At 40.6% G+C, this 25,058-nt stretch overlaps 1 protein-coding gene across 1 annotated transcript; it reads right to left on the bottom strand.

Annotated features, from left to right (window-relative positions):
• Positions 1-384: 384 nt before the first annotated feature.
• LOC128596272 (zinc finger protein 841-like) lies at positions 385-14,604 on the bottom strand. Its single transcript, XM_053605906.1, is given in 9 exon segments — positions 385-1,846; positions 1,849-2,167; positions 2,170-2,749; positions 2,751-2,913; positions 2,916-3,743; positions 7,401-7,541; positions 7,983-8,109; positions 10,955-11,045; positions 14,570-14,604. Coding segments are annotated over 8 exon segments (2,643 nt in total). The 5' UTR covers positions 10,970-11,045; positions 14,570-14,604; the 3' UTR covers positions 385-1,376.
• Positions 14,605-25,058: the final 10,454 nt, after the last annotated feature.

Below are 25,058 nucleotides of genomic sequence, written 5' to 3'. Positions count from 1 at the left end.
AGGATCCCTTGAACCTGAGAGTTTGAGGTTGCTGTGAGATAAGATGCCAGGACACTCTACCAAAGGGGACCAAATGAGACTGGGTGTCAAAACAAACAAATGAAAAAAACCCTTAAAGATCTTTAATTATTTTCAAAAGAAGTTTAAAGCACAGCATTTTTTTTTTGACCAACACAATTTAAATGTGCTGCAGAAGTTTAACTATAGGTTCAAGTGTGCTGTGAGATAGAACAGGTTGGAAAATACTGACTTACAACAGGAATTTGTATTATTCTCTATTCTCACCCCATGCTGTTTAATTCACACAATAGGGATTTTAAAATTCAGTGTCCTCAATCTTGGGAACATGAACACAAAGAAACCACACTGAATGAAGTAGGCCCTCTCATTTTATTGATTCATTCCCAGAAATCACAACAAAAAGCATGTAAGGTATAGAAAAGCATATTGAGTTCAAACTTAAGAATGCAGGTCATAAATAGCAAGTAGGCTTCTCACAAAACCTCAAACTGAATACTGTATTTTATAAACTGAAGATAACTGGACATTTCCACACATGCTCTTGCATCTGATCTACATAATGCCATGAGTTTTAACATATTTTGGCTTATAGTTATTCTGCAACATGTAATGTTTTAAGTCAATCTTGGCAAAGTAGACTTGGTTACTCCTAGCATGTGTAATGTTATCAGACGTGGTTTAAAAATTTACCATATTCATTACATTTATAAGGTTTCTCTCTAGTATGAATAATTTGGTAAAGCCTAATAACACACTGTTACTTAAAAGCTTTCTTATGTTCAGCATGTTTGTATGATTTCCCTCTTATACTAATTCTCTCAGCCCCTGAGGTATGACTACTTGAGTAAACGCCTTACCACATACATTACATTTGTAAGGTTGTTCTCCAGTATACTCTGATGTTTCAGTTTTGATCTTTGGGTACAAGGCTTAGCATGCACATTACATTTGTGTGGCTTCTCTCAAACATGTATATTCTGATATCCAGTGAGTTGTGATCCCTGAGGAAAGCCTCTGCCATACTTATGTGATTTTCCTTCAGTATGAACTCAATCCTGTCAAGTAATGAGTGAACATGGCTAATGGTTTTGCCACATTCATCTATATAACATTTCTCCACTTTGAATTTTCTGTAGATTGAGGTTTTTTTGTTTGTTTGTTTGTTTGTTTTGCAGTTTTTCGTTGGGGCCAGGTTTGAACCCACCACCTCTGGTATATGGGGCCGGCACCCTACTCCTGAGCCACAGGTGCCACCCTAGATTATGAGTTTTGACCTCTACGTATAATTATTCCTATACATATTTCTGTGATTTCTTTCTAAGATGTATATTTTTAAGTCTAGTAAGTAGTACACACTAAGCTATATTTGCTGCATATGTAAGTTTAAATTCTTTGATGAACCCAGAAGTTAGGACAATGTCTAAAGGCTTTGTCACATTTAGTGTATTTGTAAGGTTCTCTTTAGTGTGTTTTATCTGATGTTTAGTGAGGCCTGAGTGGCTAACAAATGATTTGCCACACTCATTACATTTATAAAGTTTTTCTCCAGAATGAATTCTTTTATGTTTACTGAGGTAAGACCACTGCCCAGAGGCCTTTCCACATTCAGTACATTTGTATGGCTTCTCTCCAGTATGATTCCTCTGATGGTACACCAGTTTTGATCTTTGGATAAATGTCTTACCACATTCATTACATTTATAAGGTTTCAATCCAGTATGCATTACCTGGTGATTAACTAGGATTGAACGCACCCTAAAGGCTTTGCCATATTCATTACATTTCTAAGGTTTCTCTCCAGTATGAATACTATGATGATGTGCCGGGGTGAGCGATGATGGAAGACCTTGCCACATTCATTACGTTTGTAAGGTTTCTCTCCAGTATGAATTCTCCGATGACTTGCAAGGTTTGAAGTGGAATTGAAGACCTTGCCACATTCAATAAATTTGTATGGCCTTTCTCCAGTATGTTTTCTTTGATGGTACTCCAGGCTGGCCCTATGAATGAATGTTTTACCACATTCACTACATTTGTGTGGTTTCTCCTCAGTAAAGTTTCTGTGATGTCTTATAAGTTTTGAACTTTGGATAAAAGCCTTGCCAATTTCATCACAGTTGTAAGGTTTCTGATATCCAGTGGATGACCTCCCATATGGATGACCTGATGTTTAGTAAGGCTTGAACGCTCACTATAGGCTGTGCCACAGTCATTACATTTGTAAGGCTTCTCTCCAGTATGAATTCTTTGATGACATGCTAGGCATGAGTAGTAGCTGAAGACCTTGCCACATTCATGACATTTGAAAGGTTTCTCTCCTGTATGAATTCTATAAATTGAAAGGTTTGCACTGTAACTGAAGACCTTGCCACACTCATTACATTTGTAAGGTTTTTTTCCAGTATGAATTCTCAAATGTCTTATAAGGCAGGAACTTTCGCTGAACACCTTGCCACATACATCACATTTATGTGGTTTCTCTCTGACATGGATTATCTGATGTCTAGTGAGGAGTGACCACCAATTAAAAGCTTTGCCACACTCATTACATTTGTAAAGTTTTTCTCCAGTATGAATTCCCCAATGGCGTGCTAGGGATGAATTGTGACTGAAGACCTTGCTGTACTCATTACATTGGTAATGTTTCTCTCTGGTATGAATTATCTGATGTCTGGTGAGTAATGAGCTCGGATTAAAGGCTTTGCCACACTCACTACATTTGTAAGGATGTATGGATTCTATGATGCCTGGTGAGATGTGAATTTTGACTGAAGACTTTGCCACATTCATTACATATGTAAGGTTTCTCTCCAGTATGAACTCTCCAGTGCTTTGCAAGATGTGATGTTTGACTGAAGACCTTGCCACATATATTACATTTACATGGTTTCTTGTATGGATTATCTGATGTGTGGTGAGGCATGAGCTCCATTTAAAGGCTTTGCCACACTCATTACATTTATAAGGTTTCTCTCCATTATGAATTCTCTCATGAGTTGCAAGGTTGGAACTCTGAATAAAGGACTTGCCACATTGTTTACATCTGTATGGTTTCGCTCCAGTGTGAATTTTTCTGTGATTTACAAGATTTGAATTTTGACTGAAGACCTTCCCACATACATCACGTTGGTATGGCTTCCCTCCCATATGGATTATCTGATGTATAGTGAGCGATGAGTTCTGATGAAAGGCTTTGCCACACTCATTACATTTGTAAGGTTTTCCCCTAATGTGTGTTTTTTGACCTTGGGTGAGTAATGAATGATGCATAAAATCATTCCCATCTTTACTAGAAATGTTGGTTTGGACAGTAGGAAGAACCCCTTGAAGTGGTGAAACTGAGGAACCATTGTTCATTGTCTTCTCAATTTGATTACATTCATAAAGTTTCTCTTCAGTTTGAAATTTCTGCAGTTCAGGCAGCGGTGACTGAAAACTTAATCTAAGCTGATTTTCAATAAGCTTATCTTCTGCATCCCCTGTATCATGTTGATCTTTTATACCAGTGAGACTGTTCTTATGGGTCACTGGCACCCTTTTATAATTTCTCCTGCCATCTCTGCTTTGAAATTCAGAGTCACATATATTTTTGTCCATTTCCCTGAAGTAAAAATCTTCTAGGTCAGGTCTTTCATGTTTTTCCATCACTGTTAGGAATTTTTCTCCCATATTTCTGTACTCTGTTGGTAGTAATTTCTTGATCACACATTTAGGAAAGATATCTACGAGATATAATAAAACATGGGTTTCCTATTAATTACAGTTGGCAAATAAATATTTCATATTGAAAACATACTACACCAAAAGTAATGCTTATACTCAACAGCTATGAAACTTTTCCATCATGATTTTTAGAAACACCTAAGGAACAGAATTTTATAGTAAAGAAAGGGTGATTAAAGGTAATTCAAATCAATTTTAGGGAAGCCCATAGGGTTTAAAAACCCTATGATCAAAATTCAAATCAATTTTAGGGAAGCCCATAGGGTTTAAAAACCCCATGATCAAAACATGCATGTTATACAAACATACATTAGCACTAAAAGAAGTTGTTTTCCACCATGACCCTAAAGTATACAAACTGGCAGTAAACATATAACTCTCTAATAATTGGAGGAACAAAATTACATATATTTACTTCATATTTATTGTGAACAAATAAATGCCAAACCACAGTACAATATACTGTAATTGAAAATATCTACAAAAAGCTCCTATAATGAATAACTTAATAAATGGCAACTTCGTATTACAAGCCAAAAGCTAGCATTTCCCCAATACCAAAGCCAGACAATAACATTACAAGAAAAGAAAACTAAACAGCAATGTCCCTGATGAATGCTGACATAAAAATCCTCAAAAAAATTCACAATCAAAATTCAACAACACATTAAAAGAATTGTACAGGGGCTGGTGCAGTGGCTTATGCCTGTCATCCATTTTGGGAGGCCAACGTGGGTGGATCACCTGAGCTCACAAGTTTGAGACCAGCCTGAGGTAGAGCAAGACCTCATCTCTAAAAATAGCTGGGTGTTGTAGCGGGCACCTGTAGTCCCAGCTAATCGGGAAGCTGAGACAAGATAATTGCTTGAGCCCAAGAGTTAGAGGTTGCTGTGAGCTATAATGCCAGGGCGCTCTACCGGGGGTGACAAAGTGAGACTCTGTCTCAAAAACAAAACAAAACAAAACAAAAACCAGAATTGTATGCCACAACCACATAGGACTTATTCCTAGAAGGCAAGAATGCTGTAACCTGAGACAGTTAACATAACTCTCCACATTAATAGAATGAAGGAACAAACATTTAAAAAAAATCAGTACTCTTTCATGATAAAACCACTCAACAAACTAGGAACAGAATGCAACTACCTCAATATAAAGAGGCCATATAACTAAGAAAATGCCACGAAAGCTATGTTAACTAGAGTGATGAAAATGTGTCAAACGGTCTATGAACCAAGTGTATGGTGCCCCATGATCATACTAATGTACACAGCTATGATTTAATAAAAAAATAAATAAATAAATAAAAAATAAAGAGGCCATATATAAAAAGCAGAAAATACAGGTTTGATAAACAATAGTGGAGAAGTCCTTGAAGTACAAGAAACGGGAAAACTGTAAAATAAAATTAGATATTTAAATATTAATTTAGCCTAGTAAGATGTGCATGATGAAACCAGGTGGGAAGAATAATTATTTTAATATAGCATGTTCCAGAAAAATAACGCAGCAAAATTTTAAAGAAAATCCAACAAATTATATTTAGAAAATTAAAACATTATAGAAAAGCAATATATATTACATAGCAAAGCTCAACCAATGTAATTAATTTGTAATTAACATGGTAACTTAATTAAAAATACATATTCTCAAGTTATCAAATGATTCCACCTTTAAAACTATAATAAATTCACTTGAAAAATGTATACTTTAATAGTAAGAATTAAGTAAGGTGAAATGTAACTAAAAGAAGTAGCTATAATTATCTGATCAAAGTATTCTGCAGTGTAGTTAAGTACAGAATACACAGAAATGTATGAGATGAAAGTAATAGCAGCTTAAATTATAGTGGACTTAAAAAAACATAACTTAGGCTGGGTGCACTGGCTCATGCCTATAACCCCAACACTTTGGGAGGGCAAGGCAGGAAGACTATTTGAGACCAGCCTAAGCAACACAGTAAAACCCCATACCTACCGAAAAACAAAAAATTTAGGCACAGTAGCATACACATGTAGTCTCGGCTATTCAGGAAGCTGAGGTAAGAGGATCACTTGAACCCAGAAGTTTAAGGCTGCAGTAAGTTATGACTGCACCATTGCACTACAGCCTGGGTGACAGAGCAAGATCCTGTCACAAAAGAATTTTTCTTTTTTTTTAAATAGGCCTTATTCAACTTCATGAGCTCCTTCAGTAAGATGTGTCAAACTCACTTTTATTTTAGAAGAGTGAACAATGGAACACTGGGGATAGGAAACGACGCATGAACAATGGTTTAGTCAACAGCCTCATAGGGATGAAGTTATAAATTTCAACAATGTTCTCCTTTGGCGAAATTCCTACATCATTTATTGTTGGCTCAAAAAAGGTAAGCATTAGTTTACGTAACACTGTCACTACGCCTCCACAGGATACTTTTCTGACACTTTGCAAAAACCAGGATCTCACACTTTCTGAGTATCATAGAACATGCTTACCACTGTACTCAATGACTGTAATGTGGACACATCTTATGTAGTAGAATGACACTGAAAGATATTGGTCAAAGTGTTATCTTTCAAGAATTTTCGGGGCAGTGCCTGTGGCTCAAAGGGGTAGGGCGCCGGCCCGGTATGCTGGAGATGGTGGGTTCAAACCCAGCCCCGGCCAAAGACTGAAAAAAAAAAAAAAAAAGAATTTTCAATTAACTAGAGAGCCTACTCCATGGGATAGTGAACAAGACTCTGTTAGTAACCTAAATGTTGCTTATCATGACAGATAAAAAGGATGACATGTCAGACCCTAGGAATATGTTTAACAAAAGCAAGTTTCAGAGGTAAATCACATAAACTTAAAAGAAAATACAAAATCAGGGAAAGTCTAGGTTATTTGGCATTCCCACAGTAGGGAGAACGTTAGAAGCAAGAGAAAAATCCAAATTACAGGGGTCAGATTTTCAGGGATCTGGAGATAAGACTCTGCTCTGCCCACATACCCTAAGCTAAGAACCTGAAAGCCTCCCTATGTGGGGCTGAGAATCAGAGAGAGGACCTTTGTGTTGTGTATCTTTATAGCTCCTCTGAGTAGCAATCTCAGATGACTCAACCCACTCCCTGTCACACATCTGAGAAGACTGGCAAAAGCAGAACTGAATAAATGGACTGAGGGACCTGAGGCAGAGGGAGTTTGAGACAGCTTCATCCAGTTTCTGGGATAGCACATGCACTGGAAGAGAAGCCAATGCCTTCCCATCTCCTCATTTGGTCTTTCAAGTACAGGAAATGGGGATGGAATTGGGATAGGTCAAAGTATTAGGACCAGAAGGCCACAGAACAGCATCAGACAAAATCAAGTACAGAAAGAGAGACCGCGGATAAAAGAGAACTCTGCAACAGCCCTCCTTGTGCTGCATAGAATCACAGGACCAAAGAGTACACAGTGGCCAAATGTTAGGGCCTTGTCCATCATGATAAACATTTTGCTTTTGTCTGTGTTTGAGCTGCAGCACCATTGAATGGTGGAAGGATAAACTTTTACATGTGTGAAGAACAGAGAGATAAATAGGAAGAAGATTTCTTTTCAGAGCTCACAAGAAATCCTTTGTCTTCCCATAGAATTCTCCTACTTGTAAGGAGTTCCCAAACTCTACTTCATGATGTGGCTTCTACTGTGCTCACCTGGGCTCTTTCCTGTGTCCACTCCTTTAATCCACTTCCCTCTATTTGAGTTTCTTGCTATTTTCACTTGGCTCTCCACAGTCCAGGGCTCTTTCCCTTGCTCCAATATGGAAATGATAGTCTGGTCAGGAAGAGAGACTCCTACTTATAAAAATAAAGGAAGTTGTTCTGTGACCTTTTCATAATCCCAGCCTTGTGTTTACAGAGAAGACATTACAATGGATCTAGAAAAATACTTTACAAACTCATCCACTAATGGCTTCTTTCTGAATTCTTAGGGAACACTGTAACAGACATCGAATCAACAGCAGGGGGGCAGAACCAGAACTTGGATATTTTAAAAGTCTGCCACAAGGTTCTATGCATACTGCGGGTCTGAAACCACCTCTGTACAATGAAAGGGGCAGAATATCTACAGAAAGGGGATAGTTAGAGGCCAGATGCCACATTATGAAGCTTTTAACTTTTGAATCAATAGGGCTTAAACATAAGTCAAAAAATGGGGGGTTCCGAAAGGCACACAAAAGAAATACAAAAATATACAAGGACAAATCCCAACTTCTAGTGGGAAGTTATCCTCACCTACAGAGACCAGGTTCCTGTAGTTTTCCAACATCACATCCCTGTACAAAGCTCTCTGTGCAGGTTCCCGGCATGTCCTCGCCTCCTGAGAGAATTCTATGTCCACGTTTCTGAATGTCAAAGGTCCCTAAAATGAAAAACACACTTAAACGAGGGACCATGGGAAAGAGTTCTTATCTTCACTCAAAACAAGAAAAGAACTGTAAGGATCAATTTTATTGAAGTGTGTTTGTCTGGTATATTAACATAAGGCATTTATGAGAACGTTATGTGTCTCTGATTTTGATTTGCTATAAATTCAACAGGAGATTATGATACCCTATAAATCAGTGTGGATTTTTCATTTTTGTGGACAATACAAGAAATATAGAAATGAGAAATCAACACAAGGCTATCTCCATATAAATAATGGATATTATGTCCAACATACCAAGTGAAATTCAGTATCTAGAGGAGCTAGAGTATGAATGGCATCTTCAGAGATGACATAGTCCATAGCAACTTCAAAGAAAATTCATAATCTAAAAACCATGCTAATGATAACAACTACAATGACTGAAGTTCTAGGACATTTCCTAGGCTAGGCATTATCTCAAAGGCACTACATGTACTAATTCAAATAACAACAAAATAGCCCATAAGAGAAAGATCTGTTTTCATCTTACTTGGAGACAACTGTGTCACAGATACTTTAAGAAACTTAACCTCAGACCAACAACCTGAAAACGGCAGAGTAAGCACCTGAACCCAGGTATCTGGGAATTAGAGTTGAATTAAAAGAATCAGTTAAATAACAGTTGCAGTATGTCTTAGTCTTTCTGTGTTGCTATAACATAATAAGACAGACTGGGTAATTTATGAACAATAGAAATTTATTTCTCACCATTCTGCTGGCTGGGAAGTCCAAGATCAAGGTACTATTAGCACTGGTAACTGGTGAGCGCTGTTCACCTTTTCTAATATGGTGTCTTGCTGCTGCATTCTCTGGAAGGAAGGAAGGCTGTGCCCCCACATGGTGAAGGAAGGGGCAACAAGCAGTGAACATCCTAGGTCAAGCCCTCTTATAAAGGTACCTAATCCATTGGGCGGTGCCTGTGGCTCAGTGAGTAGGGCACTGGCCCCATATACTGAGGGTGGTGGGTTCAAACCCGGCTGCGGCCAAACTGCAACAAAAAAGTAGCCAGGTGTTGTGGTGGGCGCCTGTAGTCCCAGGTACTCAGAGGCTGAGGCAAGAGAATCGCCTAAGCCCAGGAGCTGGAGGTTGCTGGAAGCTGTGTGATGCCAGGGCACTCTACTGAGAGCAGCAAAGTGAAACTCTGTCTCTATAAAGGAAAAAAAAAAAAAAAAAAGTACCTAATCCTTATGACTCAATCTCCTCCCAGAGGCCACAGCTCATAATACTGCTAGAGTGGGAATTTCAACACGAATTCTGGAGGAGAAAAAAATTCAAACCACAGCATTCCATTCTGGGCTCCTCAAAGTTATATGCTTCTCCCATACAAAACATATCCATTCTATTCCAATAGACCCCAAAGTCTTTTTTTTTTTTTTTGAGACAAAGTCTCACTTTGTCACCCTTGGTAGAGTACCATGGTGTCACAGCTCACAGCAACCTCAAATTCTTGAGCTCAAGCAATCCTCTTGCCTCAGCCTCCCAAGTAGTGAGGACTACAAGGTGCCTGCCACAATTACTGGTTATTTTTAGAGACGGGGTCTTGCTCTTGCTCAGGGTGGTCTTGAACTCCTGAGCTCAAGCAATTCACCTGCCTTGGCCTTCCAGAGTGCTAGGATTATGGGGGTGAGCCACCACACTGTGCAGACCCCAAAGTCTTAACTTGTTCTACTACCAATTCCAAAGTCAATACAACAGAGCTGCATCTAACTATAATCTAAATCAAACACTCAAAGGAATGTTTCATCCAAAGGCAAACTGCTTTCCAGTGTGAATCTGGGAAATCAAACAAATTGTGTGCTTCTAAAATACAATGGTGGAGCAGGCAAAGGTCAGATATTTCAATTCCAAAAGGGAGAAACAGGAAAGAAGAAAGAAGTGACTGGTTCCATGTAAGCCTGAAACCCAACAGGGCACTCCTATTAAATCTTAAGGCCTGAGAATAATCTTCTTCTACTCCATGTCCCACCTTCTAGATATCCTGGAGTGGGGGTTGGGCCCCCTGAGGTCCTGGGAATTCATTCCTGCCCCTGCAGTGTCACCCCACAGGGAAGTTCTCACAGGTTGTGGTTGATTGCGTGTAGCAAGTTGGGATCACAACTGTTGGCTCTACAGTTCTAGGGTCTCAGGGGTGGCCCTGTCTCCACAGTTCCACTATACACTGCCCTGATGGGGACCCTCAGAGGTGGCCCCAATCCTATGACTTCACTGGGAATTGCCCTATTGGGGAACCCCTTGGCAGTGCTGCCCCTGTGGCATTTCTCTGCCTTGGCTCCAAGGCTCTCCAAGGAATATAGGTGCAGGCAGCCATGCCTACACAGCTCACGCCCTCTGTACACATGCAGAGCTAGTGTCATATGATCCTACCAGTTCATGCTTGTGCCCTTGGAGCAATGGTCCAAGACACACAGAGCACAGACTTGAAGTCCAAAGAGCCCCCCACACACCTCCTTTGAAACTGTTCTACAGAGAGTAACAGTGTATCCAGTTGTGGTTCCTTAACAGTCCCTGCTGCCCCACAGCACTGACTCTGCACAGCTACACCCCATCTCCAATCCATGTCTGGGTTTGCAGCCCTTCTCAGAACAGTGCCCCAGTGGGGCCTCTGCCCAATCCCATGTCACTGCGTCACAATGAGATGAGATCTCAGTGCAGGTGACAGGGACTGAGGGAAGGCAGGGGTAAGTGTGAGCAAAATGTCAGGCCAGATGCTGCAGAGTCAGAGAAGATCAGCAAGTCCAATGCCCAGCATTTCAGAAAGGGAGGGACTCAGAAGGACCCACCGACAACATCACTGTACCTGAGTAAAAGCCATTCCTGAATCCTCTGCTTTCCTCTTCCTTCTGATCTGGGCTGCTTCCTCACTCAACGTTAAGTCTTTAGAAGTCAATCTGAAATAGAAAAACATACATCTTTCTGTGCTACAGCCACATAACACAGGGAAGACCTCATCCCATGGAAAGATGGCCTCTGCTGCTCACTGTGCCAGGGAGCATAAGGGGCAATTAACTTCTGCAGGAAGGGCAACAAGTGTATTTTTGACCCCTGTCATCAGAACCTGAAAACATCACTGTACCTGAGTAAGAGCCATTCTTGATTCTTTTGCTTCCTCCCCATGAAGCCCCCAACCACACTGCACAGTGGGGAGCTGGACTGCACTGAGCTTTCCTCCACGGCACAGCTCCAAACCCAAGGCAGAGCATAGCCCCTCACTTCTCTGTGATCACAGGCTGAGCTCAGCCCTCAGCAATAGAGGACATGGAGCCTGACACTCTACCCTGAATATAAAATAGCATCAATTTTAAATATTATTAAGCCTGGGCACAACTGGACTATATTAATGGGACTCCGTTGTTAGGGGGTACCAACAACGGATGTACCTGAAAAATGTGGAGCCAGGGGCGAGCTCCATTCAGAAGGGCAAGCCCAGCATACCTCCCACATCATGGCTCTGCTCCCCCTTTGGAGACTTGTCACCAGTGTCTAGATATGGATGGTCGAAAAATACATGCAGAGCAGGTAAGAAGGAACAGAGGTGAGGGTGGGGGTGTGGATGGAATGTTATATCAAGGATGGATAACAGAAGCCTCTACCAAGAAAGTGACATCAGAACAAAGACCCTGGGAAGGTAGGGTGTTTGCCACCTGCAGCTGAGGTGCCAAAGAGTTTTAGGCAGAGGGACAGCCCACCTGGAGGCCCTAAGGAAGGAGCCACCTTGAGACAGGAAAAGGAAAGAAGTCTCTGTGGCTAGAGCAGGGTGAGGATGACACAAGCAGATGAGGCCACACAGGTCCTGGAAGAGCAGAGTAGGAGGGCCCTGGCTTGTACACATTCCTCTCCTTCACCTAGATGAACTTTGCAAATGATGTATTTTCTTACCTGTCTTAAGTAAACATATTTCTTTCTTTAGCATATGAATTAAAACACTTCTAAATAACATCATGTCTTATAATGTCTTACATATGTTATTCTTTCTTTCTTCTTTTTTTTTTTTTTTTTTGGCCCTTAGGATTTTGAAGTATATATCTTATATATTTTAAATATATGCCAATATGTTCAGCTAAGCCTTGGAAAGTACAGGGTTACCCCTGAGATGTGAGGACTGCAGAGGAATGCATTTTGGGGAGTTCAGGAAGTCCTTTTAGGACACAGGAAGGGAGAGATGCCTGTTAGATGGCACAGAAGAGAGGGGAAGAGACAACTGGACACAGGACACTCAAGTTCAGGGAAGAGGGTTGCAGGAGAAATGGAAACATGTCACAGGGGTTTAATCCATGAGATGAGATGACAAGGAAAAGTAGTAGGTGTGGACAGGATGACAAGAGTTTCAAAGACTAAATCATGGCACATACCCCACAATCACACGATGCAGTTCTGGAGACAGAAGCAGAAGAAAGTATGAAGTGATCAAGGAGGTGGCATGAAAATTAAGACAAATAGATAGCTGCTGCTAAGGAAAGAAAAATGAGGACCGAAATTTAAATATTGGATTTAGAATTGGGGAGGTCAGTAGTGAGTGTGAAAAATAAACTATCTGTGGACTGTGGGTGTGCAAGCTTGATTGGATGGGATCAAGAGAGAATCAAAGGCAAGAACTGAAGACAATATATACAGGTTTTTAGTGTAATGTGTGCTTTCTTTCTTTTGAGACAGAGTCTCACTTTCTTACCCCCGGTAGAGTGCCGTGGCATCATAGCTCACAGCAACCTCAAACTCTTCGGTACAGTGCTTATCTTGCCTTACCCTCCTAAGTAGCTAGGACTACAGGTGCCTACCATAATGCCTGGAAATTTTTAGACACGAAGTCTTGCTCTAGCTCAGTCTGGTCTTGAACTCCTAAGCTCAGGCAATCTACCCGCCCTGGCCTCCCAGTAATGTGCTCTTAAATGGAGAATATAAGAGGGATACTTATTACAGGAGTATTTTTTGTTTTAATGGTGGAAGAGTGGAAGGAAATTAAAGGCTTTGGTATGTGTATGTATTTTAATGGACAATACCATCATCTGGGAACACTGATCAAAATAATTTCCCACAAGTAAAAATGGAGACACAGTTAAACAAATGTTCTGATGGCCATTGTTTGGGAATAACAACCTGTGGTAACAGACCAAACTAGAACAGAGTTACCCATGCTATGTGCCATGTACTCAAACTGAACTTTGAAATGGGCGGGTGTTGAGCATTATAAGGTAATCTCTGTTTTAACCCTACGGGGTTCAATCTGTTTTTGTTTCCTGGTTCTGCTTTATTCAGCCATATTCTGTCTATAGCACCAAACTTTTTTGCTCAGCTCATCAGAACACTTATTCTATCTTATAGAAAAAGGTGTCGCTTGATTCTAGAATTGCAAATTCAATCTTCAAACTAAATTTATAGTATTTTCGTCTTTTGACACTGTGAAGAAGTGTCATTTTTCTTTCCTTAGCAGCAGCTATCTATTTGTCTTAATGCTTACCATCCTGAGACTGCTGGTAGCAGGAGAACATTTCCTTTGCTTGCAGGGGCTCAGTGTAGGAAAAACAAGGGTATTTGAGAGTAAAGAACAAAGAGGAGAGTTGGGCTGCAGAAGGGATCAGAAGAAAAGTTGTAGAATACACAAATGCAAGAGGGGCTGGGCATAATTTGAAAGGGCATTGAAAGGACTGTTAGTCTTACTAGCTCAAAATAACACAAAATGAGCTCTCTGCCTGATAAAAGAAATTGCAAAACATACAAATAAATGGAACACTTTCCTGTATTCACAGGTTGAAAGAATATTGTTACAATTATTATCAATTGAAGTATGTGGACCTAATTTTAAAGAATAAAAAAATTTAAAATATTATCAAAATGCCTATACTACCAAAATCAATCTACATATTCAGCATAATCCCCACTGAAACTCCAATGCATTTTTCACAGAAATAGAAAAAAAACTTAAAATTTATATAGAACACCCCCCCCACACACACACACACACAAAGCAGGCTCGGCACCTGTAGGTCAGTGATTATGGCACCAGCCAGCTAAAGTAACAACGACAGCCGCAACAATGACAAAATAGCCAGGTGTTGTGGTGGGCACCTGTACTCCCAGCTACTTGGGAGGCTGAGGAAAGAGAATCACTTAAGCCCAAGAGTTGGAGGTTGTTGTGAGCTGTGACACCACAGCACTCCACCGAGAGTGACATAGTGAGACTCTGTCTCAAAAAAAAAAAATAAAAAAGGAATACAAACAAACAAACAAACAAACAAAACCCCCCCAAATAGCCAAAGCAATCTTGAAAAAGAAGAAGGCTGTAGACATCACACTTCCTGATTACAAAGTATATTATAAGGGTATAGCAATCGTTACAGTAAGATACTGGGTAAAAACACAAGTAGACCAATCAAATACAATGGGGCCCCTCAGAAATAAACATCCTCAGTCAACTAACCTTTGACAAGGGCATGAATATAGGGCAGTCTCATCAATACATCTTGCCAGGAAAACTGCATATTCATATCCAAAAGAATGAAGCTGGACCCTTATATTAGACTACAAAAATCAACTCAAAATGGAATATAGACTTAAATGTATGACCTGAAACCATAAAACTCCTAGAAGAAGACATAGGAAAGAAACTCCTTGACACTGGTCTTGACAATGACTTTCTGGATATCACAATGAAAGCAACAGGCAACAAAGGTAAAAATAAATAAGTGGGACTATATCAAACTAAAAAGCTTCTGCACAGCAAGGGAAAAGATCAACTAAATGAAAAAGCAACTTTTATTGCTGGCGACTTGTTTCACCTCCTTTGTTCTTTCTCCCCAATCTTACTGTCTCCAATCTCCATGTCTGCCTCTTTCTTTCATCCCCATCTCTGCTCCCCCTCTCCGCTGGCTCTCTTACATCTCCTTTGCCCCAGTTTCCTATGCTCCCTCCCTGATGTTTCTCTCTGCTCACCAAGTCACCCATTGCCTCCTCTTTCAATCCCAGAAGGACGTTGCCTGTCTGCCAGGGTTCCGACTCTTTAAAAAACTCTCTCTCCTCACTGTCTGGAGTGCTCCCCACTTTGTTGCCCCTCTTCCTATTTTGGTATTTTCATCTCCCGGAGACCCCCCCTTTTCTCACTCTTACTGTCTCTTTGTGAGTCCCTAAATCATCATCCACTCTGCCATGTATTTATGGTACTCTCTCATTTTTTCTCCTTCGCTTTTCTATTCCTGCCTCGTCACTCTTCGTCTTTCTTTCGCCTGATCGCTCTCACTCGCACATTCAGAAGGGAGAAGGAATAAGATGTTCACCTCCCTGAAAAGTACATTTTCCAGTAGGGTTGAGTTTGGGAAGGAAGAACACCGGGTATAACGAGGCAGAGTCAGGGAAAGCGGTGCCTGTGAAGGGGAAGCCTGGAGAGAGAAGGGACCCGCCCAGAAGAGGCCGTGAGGTGGTGGGGAGATGTTGTCAGGAGAGGGAGGGTCGGCAGAATCCCAAACAGGGGCGAGGCGGCTGCTCCTGGAGTAGGGCGTTGAGAAATGCCGTCCAGGGTCCGAGAAGAGCTAAGTTGGGGATCGCGAAGAGCGTGAATTCCCCTCGTGGGTGAGGACTTAACGTGCGCAGGGCAGGAGGAAAGGTCAGCAAGGGTTCTAAGCAAGAAAACGACTGAATGGTGGTGTCTACAAAGGCCCCAAGGCAGAAAAGCGGGAGCAGGGACCAGACTCAGATTTCAAACCGAAAAGGAAGCAATTCTGGAACTTGCTTTGGGTGAAGGGGCTGTTGCGGATATTTTAAGGTCAGCTGCCACCCCCAGCTCCCACCAAGGGAACGTTTAATCTTGACAGAGGAAAACTCAACGCGCACCGGCGTAACTTTTCCCGCTATCCGCTTCCGCCTGTGCCGGAAACTCCAGGGGCGGAGGAAAAATACTGGGAGGCTTGTGGGCGGGGCGGGACGGGAAGAGAGACCTAACTAAGCGAGGTACCACCCGGGACTGGGTCGGACCAGGAGAGCTAGGATAGGTCCTGTGCTTCATTTTGTCTGTCACTGGCGGGTCCTTATTTTTCATGTTTGGTAATATTTGTTTGTGTCTATTTCATGTTCTGTAGGGCAGCGTTGCTTCTTGCCCATTTTAAGTTAATGTTTCAAAATTTAAGGTAAAAGCTTAAAACTGTAGTCTGCTTATATCGAAAACGAAAATACAGTCTTCTTCTTTTTTTTTTTTTTGTAGAGAGAATCTCACTTTATCGCCCTTGGTAGAGTGCCGTGAGGTCACACAGCTCACAGCAACCTCCAACTCCTGGGCTTAGGCGATTCTCTTGAATCAGCCTCCCAAGTAGCTGGCAACGCTCGGCTATTTTTTTGTTGCAGTTTGGCCAGGGCTGGGTTTAAACCTGTCCCCCTTGGTATATGGCGCCCTACCCAATGAGCCACAGACGCCGCCCGAAAGTACCGTCTTCTTAAGTTGAAACATTTTAACTCGAAAGCTAGTTTTGCGAGCCCGCTGGAATGGAGTACTGCCAGTGAGGCGGAAGCTACTCAAGAGGTCAGGGAACTAGGATCTATCACTGTGGGGATGCCACGTGGGGCGGTGGCTGAATTCAGAGACCTGGTAGACATTATTCCAAGCGAAATATGCAAGAACCAGAAAGATAAATTCTGCTTGACTCACTTATATGTGAAATCTAAAAGAGTTAAACTAATAGTAACAGAGAGTAGAAGGGTGGTTACAAAGGGTGGGGTAGGAAGAATGAGGAATGTTAGTCAGAGGGCATACACTTGCTGTTTTAAGGTAAGTTCTGGAGAACTAATGCACAACGACTATAATTAATATATTGTAATTTTGAAATTTGCTAAGAGTGTATATCTGATGTATTCATACCAAGAAAGAAGGGTAGCTATGTGAGGCGATGGATATGTTGATTAGCTTGGTATGATTGTAATCAATTTGCAATGTATACTTTTATTAAAACATCACATTGTACACTTTGGATATATAGAATTATATATCACTAAAGCTGAAAAAATATTTTGTATCAGCAACCTAACTTTATACCTTAAGAAACTGGAGAACGTGAACTAAACCAAAAACTAGCAGAAGGAAGGAAATAAGAACAATTAGATCAATGATAAAGGAAAGTACGTTTTTAAAAAATAGAGAAAATCAGTGATTCCAAAACTTTATTCCTAGCCAAGATCAACAAAATTAATAGTCCTCTCAACTAATAGAGAAGACTCAAATTACAATAACCTAAAATGAAAGTTAGAATTTTACTACCAACTTAACAGAAATAAAATTTATTGTAAGAGACTACAAAAAACAATTGTATGCCAAGGAATTAATTATTACATAACCTAGATGAAATGGAAAAGTTCCTACAAAACACATACTGGACTGGGCAACTCAGGCCTGTAATCCTAGTACTCTGGGAGGCTGAGGTTGGTGGATTGCTTAAGCTCAGGAGTTTGAAACCAGCCTGAGCAAGAGCAAGACTCTGTCTCTACTGAAAATAGAAAAAACTACCAGGGTGTACAGCACCCATAGTCCCAGCTACTCAGGAAGCTGAGGCAGGAGTATTGCTTGAGCCCAAGAGTCTGAGGTTGCTATGAGCTATGACACCACAGCAATCTACCCAGGGCACTGAGCTCTGTCTCTCAAAAAGAAAACAACAAAAGCAAAAACAAACAAACAAACCCCCCCCCCCGCCACATACTACAAGAATTGCCTCAAGAGTAAGTAGATAATCGGAACAGATTTATAAATGAAATTAAATCAGTAATAAAAAACCTCCCTCCCCCCATAAAAGAAAACCTCTCAACTACAAAACACCTGGGACCAGATTGCTTCACTGGTGAATTCTACAAAATAGTTAGAGAATTAGCATCAATTCTTCTCAAACTATTATAAAAAATAGAAGAGAAGGGAATATTCCCTACATCATTTGGTGAGGACAGTATTACTCTGATAAAGCCACACTAAGCACAGTTGTTTTTTTTTATTAAATCATAGTTGTGTACATTAATGCCATCATGTGGCACCAGACACTGGTTTTATTGACTGACACATTTTCATTACACTGTTTAACATAGCCGTCCTGGCATTTTCTTAGTTATTGTGTGAAGACATTTATATTCTACATTTACTAAGTTTCACATGTACCCTTGTAAAATGCACGGCAGGTGTAATCCCACCAATCACCCTCCCTTTGCTCATCCTCCTCCCTCCCTCTCCCCCTTCCTCATATTCTTAGGCTATAACTGGGTTATAGCTTTCATATGAAAGCCATAAATTAGTTTCATAGTAGAGCTGAGTACATCGGATATTTTTTCTTCCATTCTTGAGATACTTTACTAAGAAGAATATGTTCCAGCTCCATCCACGTAAACATGAAAGAGGTAAAGTCTCCATCTTTCTTTAAGGCTGCATAATATTCTAATGGTGTACATATACCACAATTTATTAATCCGTTTGTGGATTGATGGGCACTTGGGCTTTTTCCGTGACTTAGCAATTATGAATTGGGCTGCAATAAACATTCTGGTACAAATTATCTTTTTTATAATGTGATTTTTGTTCTTCTGGGTATATACCTAGTACAGGAATTACAGGATTGGATGGCAGATCTATTTTTAGATCTCTAAGTGTTCTCCAAACATCCTTCCAAAAGGAATGTATTAATTTGCATTCCTACCAGCAGTGTAGAAGTGTTCCCTTTTCTCCACATCCACGCCAACATCTCTGGTCTTGGGATTTTGTGATATGGGCTACTCTTACTGAAGTTAGATGATGTCTCAAAGTAGTTTTGATTTGCATTTCTCTGATGATTAAGGATGACCAGCATTTTTTCATATGTCTGTAGGCCGTGTGCCTGTCTTCTTCAGAGAAGTTTCTCTTCAGGTCCCTTGCCCAGCCTGAGATGGGATCACTTGTTATTTTCTTGCTTATACATTTGAGTTCTCTGTGGATTCTGGTTATTAAACCTTTGTCAGAGACATAACCTGCAAATATCTTCTCCCATTCTGAGGGCTGTTTGCTTGCTTTCCTTACTGTGTTCTTGGCTGTGCAGAAGCTTTTTAATTTGATTAAGTCCCAGTAGTGTATTTTTGAAGCTGCTTCAATTGGGGGGTGGTGGTCCTCCTCATAAAATACTCGCCCAGACCGATTTCTTCAAGGGTTTTCCCTGCACTCTCTTCTAGAGTTTTTGTAGTTTCATGTCTTAAGTTTAAATCTTTAATCCAGTGAGAGTCTATCTTAGTTAATGGTGAAAGGTGTGGGTCCAGTTTCAGTCTTGTACAGGTTGCCAGCCAGTTCACCTAGCACCATTTGTTAAATAGGGAATCTTTTCCCCACTGAATGTTTTTAATTGGCTTGTCAAAGATCAAATAACGGTAAGTAACTGGGTTCATCTCTTGGTTCTCTATTCTGTTCCAGACACCTACTTCTCTGTTTTTGTGCCAGTACCATGCTGTTTTGATCACTATCGATTTATAGAATAGTCTGAGGTCCGGTAGTGTGATTCCTCCTGCTTTGTTTTTATTTCTGAGTAATGTCTTGGCTATTCGAGGTTTTTTTCTGATTCCATATAAAACGAAGTATTATTTTTTCAAGATTTTTAAAGTGTGACAGTGGAGCTTTAATAGGGAGTGCATTAAAATTGTATATTTCTTTGGGTAGTATGGACATTTTAACAATGTTGATTCTTCCCAGCCATGAGCATGGTATGTTTTTCCATTTGTTAACATTTTCAGCTATTTCTTTTCTTAGAGTTTCATAGTTCTCTTTGAACTAATAGAAATCTCTCTAAAAGGAAAAGCCCGGGACCAGATGCCTTCACATCAGAATTCTACCAAACCTTTTAATAGGAACTAGTACCTATATTACTCAACCTGTTCCAAAATATAGAAAAAGAAAGAGGACTACCCAACACGTTCTATGAAGCAAACATCATCCTGATCCCCAAACCAGGAAAAGATCCAATAAGAAAAGAAAATTATAGATCAATATCACTAATGAATATAGATGCAAAAATATTCAACAATATCCTAACAAACAGAATCCAGCAACACATCAAACAAATTATACATCATGACCAAGTCGGTTTTATCCCAGGGTCTCAAGGCTGGTTCAATATACATAAATCTATAAATATAATTCAGCACGTAAACAAATTAAAAAACAAAGACCATATGGTTCTCTCAATTGATGCAGAAAAAGCTTTTCGTAATATCCAGCATCCCTTCATGATCAGAATACTTAAGAAAATTGGTATAGAAGGGACATTTCTTAAACTGATAGAGGCCATCTACAACAAACCCACAGCCAATATCATATTAAATGGAGTTAAATTGAAATCATTTTCACTCAGATCAGGAACCAGACAAGGCTGCTCATTGTCTCCACTGCTCTTTAACATTCTAATGGAAGTTTTAGCCATCGCAATTAGGGAAGAAAAGGTGATCAAGGGTATCCATATAGGGTCAGAAGAGATCAAACTTTCGCTCTTCACATATGGTATAATTGTATATCTGGAAAACACCAGGGATTCTATTACAAACTCTTAGAAGTGATCAAGGAATAGAGCAGCATCTCAGGTTACAAAATCAACATTCATAAATCGGTAGCTTTTATATATACCAACAATAGTGAAGCTGAAAAAATAGTTAAGGACTCTATTCCATTCACAATAGTGCCAAAGAAGATGAAATATTTGGGAGTTTATCTAACAAAGGACGTGAAAGATAGCACAGTTACTACAAAAGATATACAAGTATTAAGAATTTAATATTAAACAGAAAACTGGTGGTGTTGCAGGAAGATGAGGCCCAATGGAGAAAAAGAGCACCCAAATACCACGTTTATAAAAGGAAGGGCTTTATTCACCATTCAGGAGCTTATGGCATAGAAGAATTCCAATGGTCCCACTCCCCAACTGGGTTGGTCTTTCCCTTTTTATGGACAGTCAAAGGTACCCATAGGTACCCTTCTCATTGGCCAGTTTGAATCAAGCGGAAGATGCTAGTCTAGCCCCTATAGCACTACAGGATTTCACAGAACTTGGAAATTTCCAAGTTCCAAGAAGTTAAGTTTACAAATTCCCAAGAGCACAGTCACCATGGAGAGGACCCTGCAGGTGTATCCTTCTGGTCTCCTTGAGAAGACCTGTTCTAGACCTCACCCTTCTCAGGTATCCTCTCTCAGTGGGACATGGTAGCTCACTCCAATAATCCTAGCACTCTGGTCGGCCAAAATGTGGGGATCACTTGAAATCAGGAGTTTGAGACCAGCCTGAGGAAGAGTGAGACCCCATCTCTACAAAAAATAGAAAAATTAGCTAGGTATGGTGGCTGGTATGTAGTTCAAGAGACTGAGGCAGGAGGATTGCTTGGTCCTAGGAATTGGAGGTGGGAGTGAGCTGTGATGATGTCACTGCACTCTAGGTGGGGTGACAGGAGACTATCTCAAAAAAAAAAAAAGAAAAAGAAAATTATAATATTTCTTGCAAATATAGATGCAGAAATCCTTTAAAAAATACTAGAAAGCTGAACCTTAAAGCATATTATAAGTATACTTGTTACCAACTGGGATTTATTTTGTAAATGCAAAATCGGCTTAACATAAAAAAATCAGTTTCTGAAATGTACCACATTTATAAGCTGCGGGAATAAAAACATGTTATCCTTTCAATTGATAAAAAAAAGCATTTGAGAAACACCAACACCCATTTTTAATAACAACGCTCAAAGGTATGAATAGAAAGGTGTTGAAAAGGCGGCACTCGACTGGCAGAGATCTCACCGACCACTAAGGCTTATATGAAAGGTCTTTATTGGTGAGGGATGCTGCAGAGCAGCACCAAGGAAGAGAGAAAAGAGTGAGAGAGAGAGGAAGAGAGAGTGCACCTTTATATAAGTTTGGTTAGGCGAAACCTTAGAATGGTGACAGGATGGTAGAATAGCCAATAAGGAGTTACTGCTCTGGGGGGAAGAGCCATTAGGGGCAGGCCATAAGTTTGAAATTTTCAGTGGGTAATTGGGACAAGGAGATGAGGTAAGTTTTGCGACTCAAGCAATTACCTAACAGGTGTCCTAAGAAGAGCATTTATTTAGGGTGGCGCCTGTGGCTCCGTCGGTAAGGTGCTGGCCCCATATACTGAGGGTGGTGGGTTCAAACCCAGCCCCGGCCAAACTGCAACCAAAAAATAGCCAGGTGTTGTGGCGGGCGCCTGTAGTCCCAGCTGCTCGGGAGGCTGAGGCAAGAGAATTGCTTAAGCCCAGGAGTTGGAGGTTGCTGTGAGCTGTGTGAGGCCACAGCACTCTACAGAGGGCCATAAAAGTGAGACTCTGTCTCTACAAAAAAGAAAAAAAGGAGCATTTATTTAAAACCCGGTTAATACTCATACTCAGTGAGGTACTGAAAACTTACTGGTATTTTTTGGGAAAAAAAATAAAGATGTTCCCCTTTGCCACTATTTATCCACAGTATATTGGAAATTCTAGCCAGAGAAGTTAGAAAAGAAAAGACATAAAAGGTATCCAATTAGAAAAGAAGTGAAAGAATTTACAGAATAATATGATCTTGTATTTTTAAAAAACCTGAAGAATGTCATAAAAACTATTAAAATAAAAAACAAATGCAGTAAGTTGCAGAATAAAATATTGTGGCTCAGTGAGTAGGGTGCCGGCCCCATATGCTGAGGGTGGCGAGTTCAAACCCAGCCCCGGCCAAACTGCAATAACAAAAAAAAATAGCTGGGTGTTGTGGTGGGCACCTGTAGTCCCAACTGCTCGGAAGGCTGAGGCAAGAGAATCGCGTAAGCCCAAGAGTTAGAGGTTGCTGTGAGCCGTGTGACGCCACGGCACTCTACCTGAGGGTGGTACAGTGAGACTCTGTCTCTACAAAAAAAAAAAAAAAAAAAGAATGAGATTCTGTCTCAAAAAAAAAAAAATATTGACACTCAAAAATCAGTTGTATTTCTGGACTCAAGTAAGCAACAAATTGAAATATCATTTATATAAACAATTGCTTGTATAATAGTATTGGAAAGAATAAAATAGTAATAAATTTAACCAAGAAAATAGAAGATTTATACCCTGAAAATGACAATGCATTGCCAAAAGAAATTAAAGCCTAAAAAATGTCAGGATACCCACATTTGTGGATTGGAAGAGTTGGTGTTACTAAAATGGCAATACTCCCCAAAGTGATATAAAGATTCAGTGCAATCCCTATCAAAATCCTAACCGGAAAGGGACTGAAGGTTAAGTTAATTACTCATGGTTAGTGGTTTAATCAATCACCTACAAGTAATGAAGCCTTTCCAATACTATTAAAACTCAAAAAGACAGGGTTTGGAGAGCTTCTAGATAGCTAATAGAGATTCCTTGGAGGGTGGTGCATCCAGGGAGGGTATGGAATTGTCTCACTCTCACCCCAATACCTCGTCAGATGCATCTCATGTGTATCTCTTGTAATAGTCTTTATAATAAACTGGTAAACTTTGAGTGTTTCCCTGAGTTCTGTGAGCTTCTCTAGCAAATTAATGAAATCTGAGGAGGTTATAAGAACCCTGATTTACAGCCAGTTGGCCAGAGGCACAGGTAAAATAATATGGGATTTACGATTAGCATTGGAAGTGGGGGATAGTCATGTGGGATTGAACCCTCAATCTCTGGAGGATCTTTGTTTCTGCAATATAATAAAGCCTCATAGGCCTTTGAAAATTCCGAGGCCCTGGGCATGTAAAACTAAGGTCCCTAGCCCCAGATCCCAACCAGCCTGACAGCAGCCCAGGAACCCTTAGCTAAGATGGTAACCTTGTTGCAGGAAGACAAGGCCCAATGGAGAGAAAAGAGCACCCAAACACCATGTTTATAAGAGGAAGGGCTTTATTCACCAGCCAGGAGCTTACCACATAGAATTCTAAATGGCCGTGCTCCCCGACTGCCTTGGTCTTTCCCTTTTTATTGACAGTCAAAAAGTTCCACCCCACAGGTACCCTTCTCATTAGCCAGTTTGAATCAAGAAGATGCGATTCCAGCCCCTACAGAACTACAGGATTTCACAGAACATGGAAATTTCCAAGTTTCAGGAAGTTAAGTTTACAAATTCCCAAGAGCTGAGTCACCATGGAGAGGACCCTGCAGGTGTATCCTTGAGAAGGTGGTCTCCTTGAGAAGACCTGTTCTTCTAGGCCTCACCCTTCTTGAGCATCCTCTCTCAACCTCAGTGGGTTGGGGGTGGCGGAGGAAAATGGAGGGCAAGGACTGAAATATCCAACTCCATCTCCATTTTTATGTTAGTGGTTTCCTAACTAGAGTCTGGAATAGATCGTTGTGTTATTCAAAGCCATCAAGGAGTTCAAGCTCAGTCCAGCCCTTCAAGTAGCAATAATGGAGGAAGGAACATCCTTCCCATTCCCACTTCCCAACTCCCTCAGTTATGGTGGTCCTCTGATTGTGAGTAAGAACAGCTATTAGTCAGATCCAACCCTGCTCCATGCAGGGGAGGAGACAGTTCCGAACTTACAGTAGTCACAGCCTCTGTCCAGGGATGGGAATTGTGAGGGAGAAATTCTGAGGCTGTGGAACCCCAGAGGACAGAACCTGAACAAAGTAAGGGAAGGGGAGAGTTTCAAGTGGAGATCTCACAAGTGACTATGAACTGCACTCCAAGTAGAAGATACAAAGAGGCTTGTTGGCAGGAAAAAGCAAAATATACTCAGACCCCTGTAAGGGCGCAGGACTCAAATAATTTGCCCTTGAGTATCAGTCTAAGACGCTTGGGTTTCATCCATAGAACAAAACAAGCCGCCTCCTTTTCTGGGTTTCAAGCATAAATCAAGCACAAATCACAGAATCACTCTCTCCTCTCGTATAAAGGAAACGAAGAGCCAACCGCCAACTAGGCAAACCACAGCTAGAGAAGCCAAAACCTTGCAGAAAGCGGG

This window comes from Nycticebus coucang, chromosome 10, assembly GCF_027406575.1.
Source record: "Nycticebus coucang isolate mNycCou1 chromosome 10, mNycCou1.pri, whole genome shotgun sequence".
NCBI lineage: Eukaryota > Metazoa > Chordata > Mammalia > Primates > Lorisidae > Nycticebus > Nycticebus coucang.
Note: the sequence above shows the minus strand (reverse complement) of the source record. Positions and strands in the feature narration are given on the sequence as shown.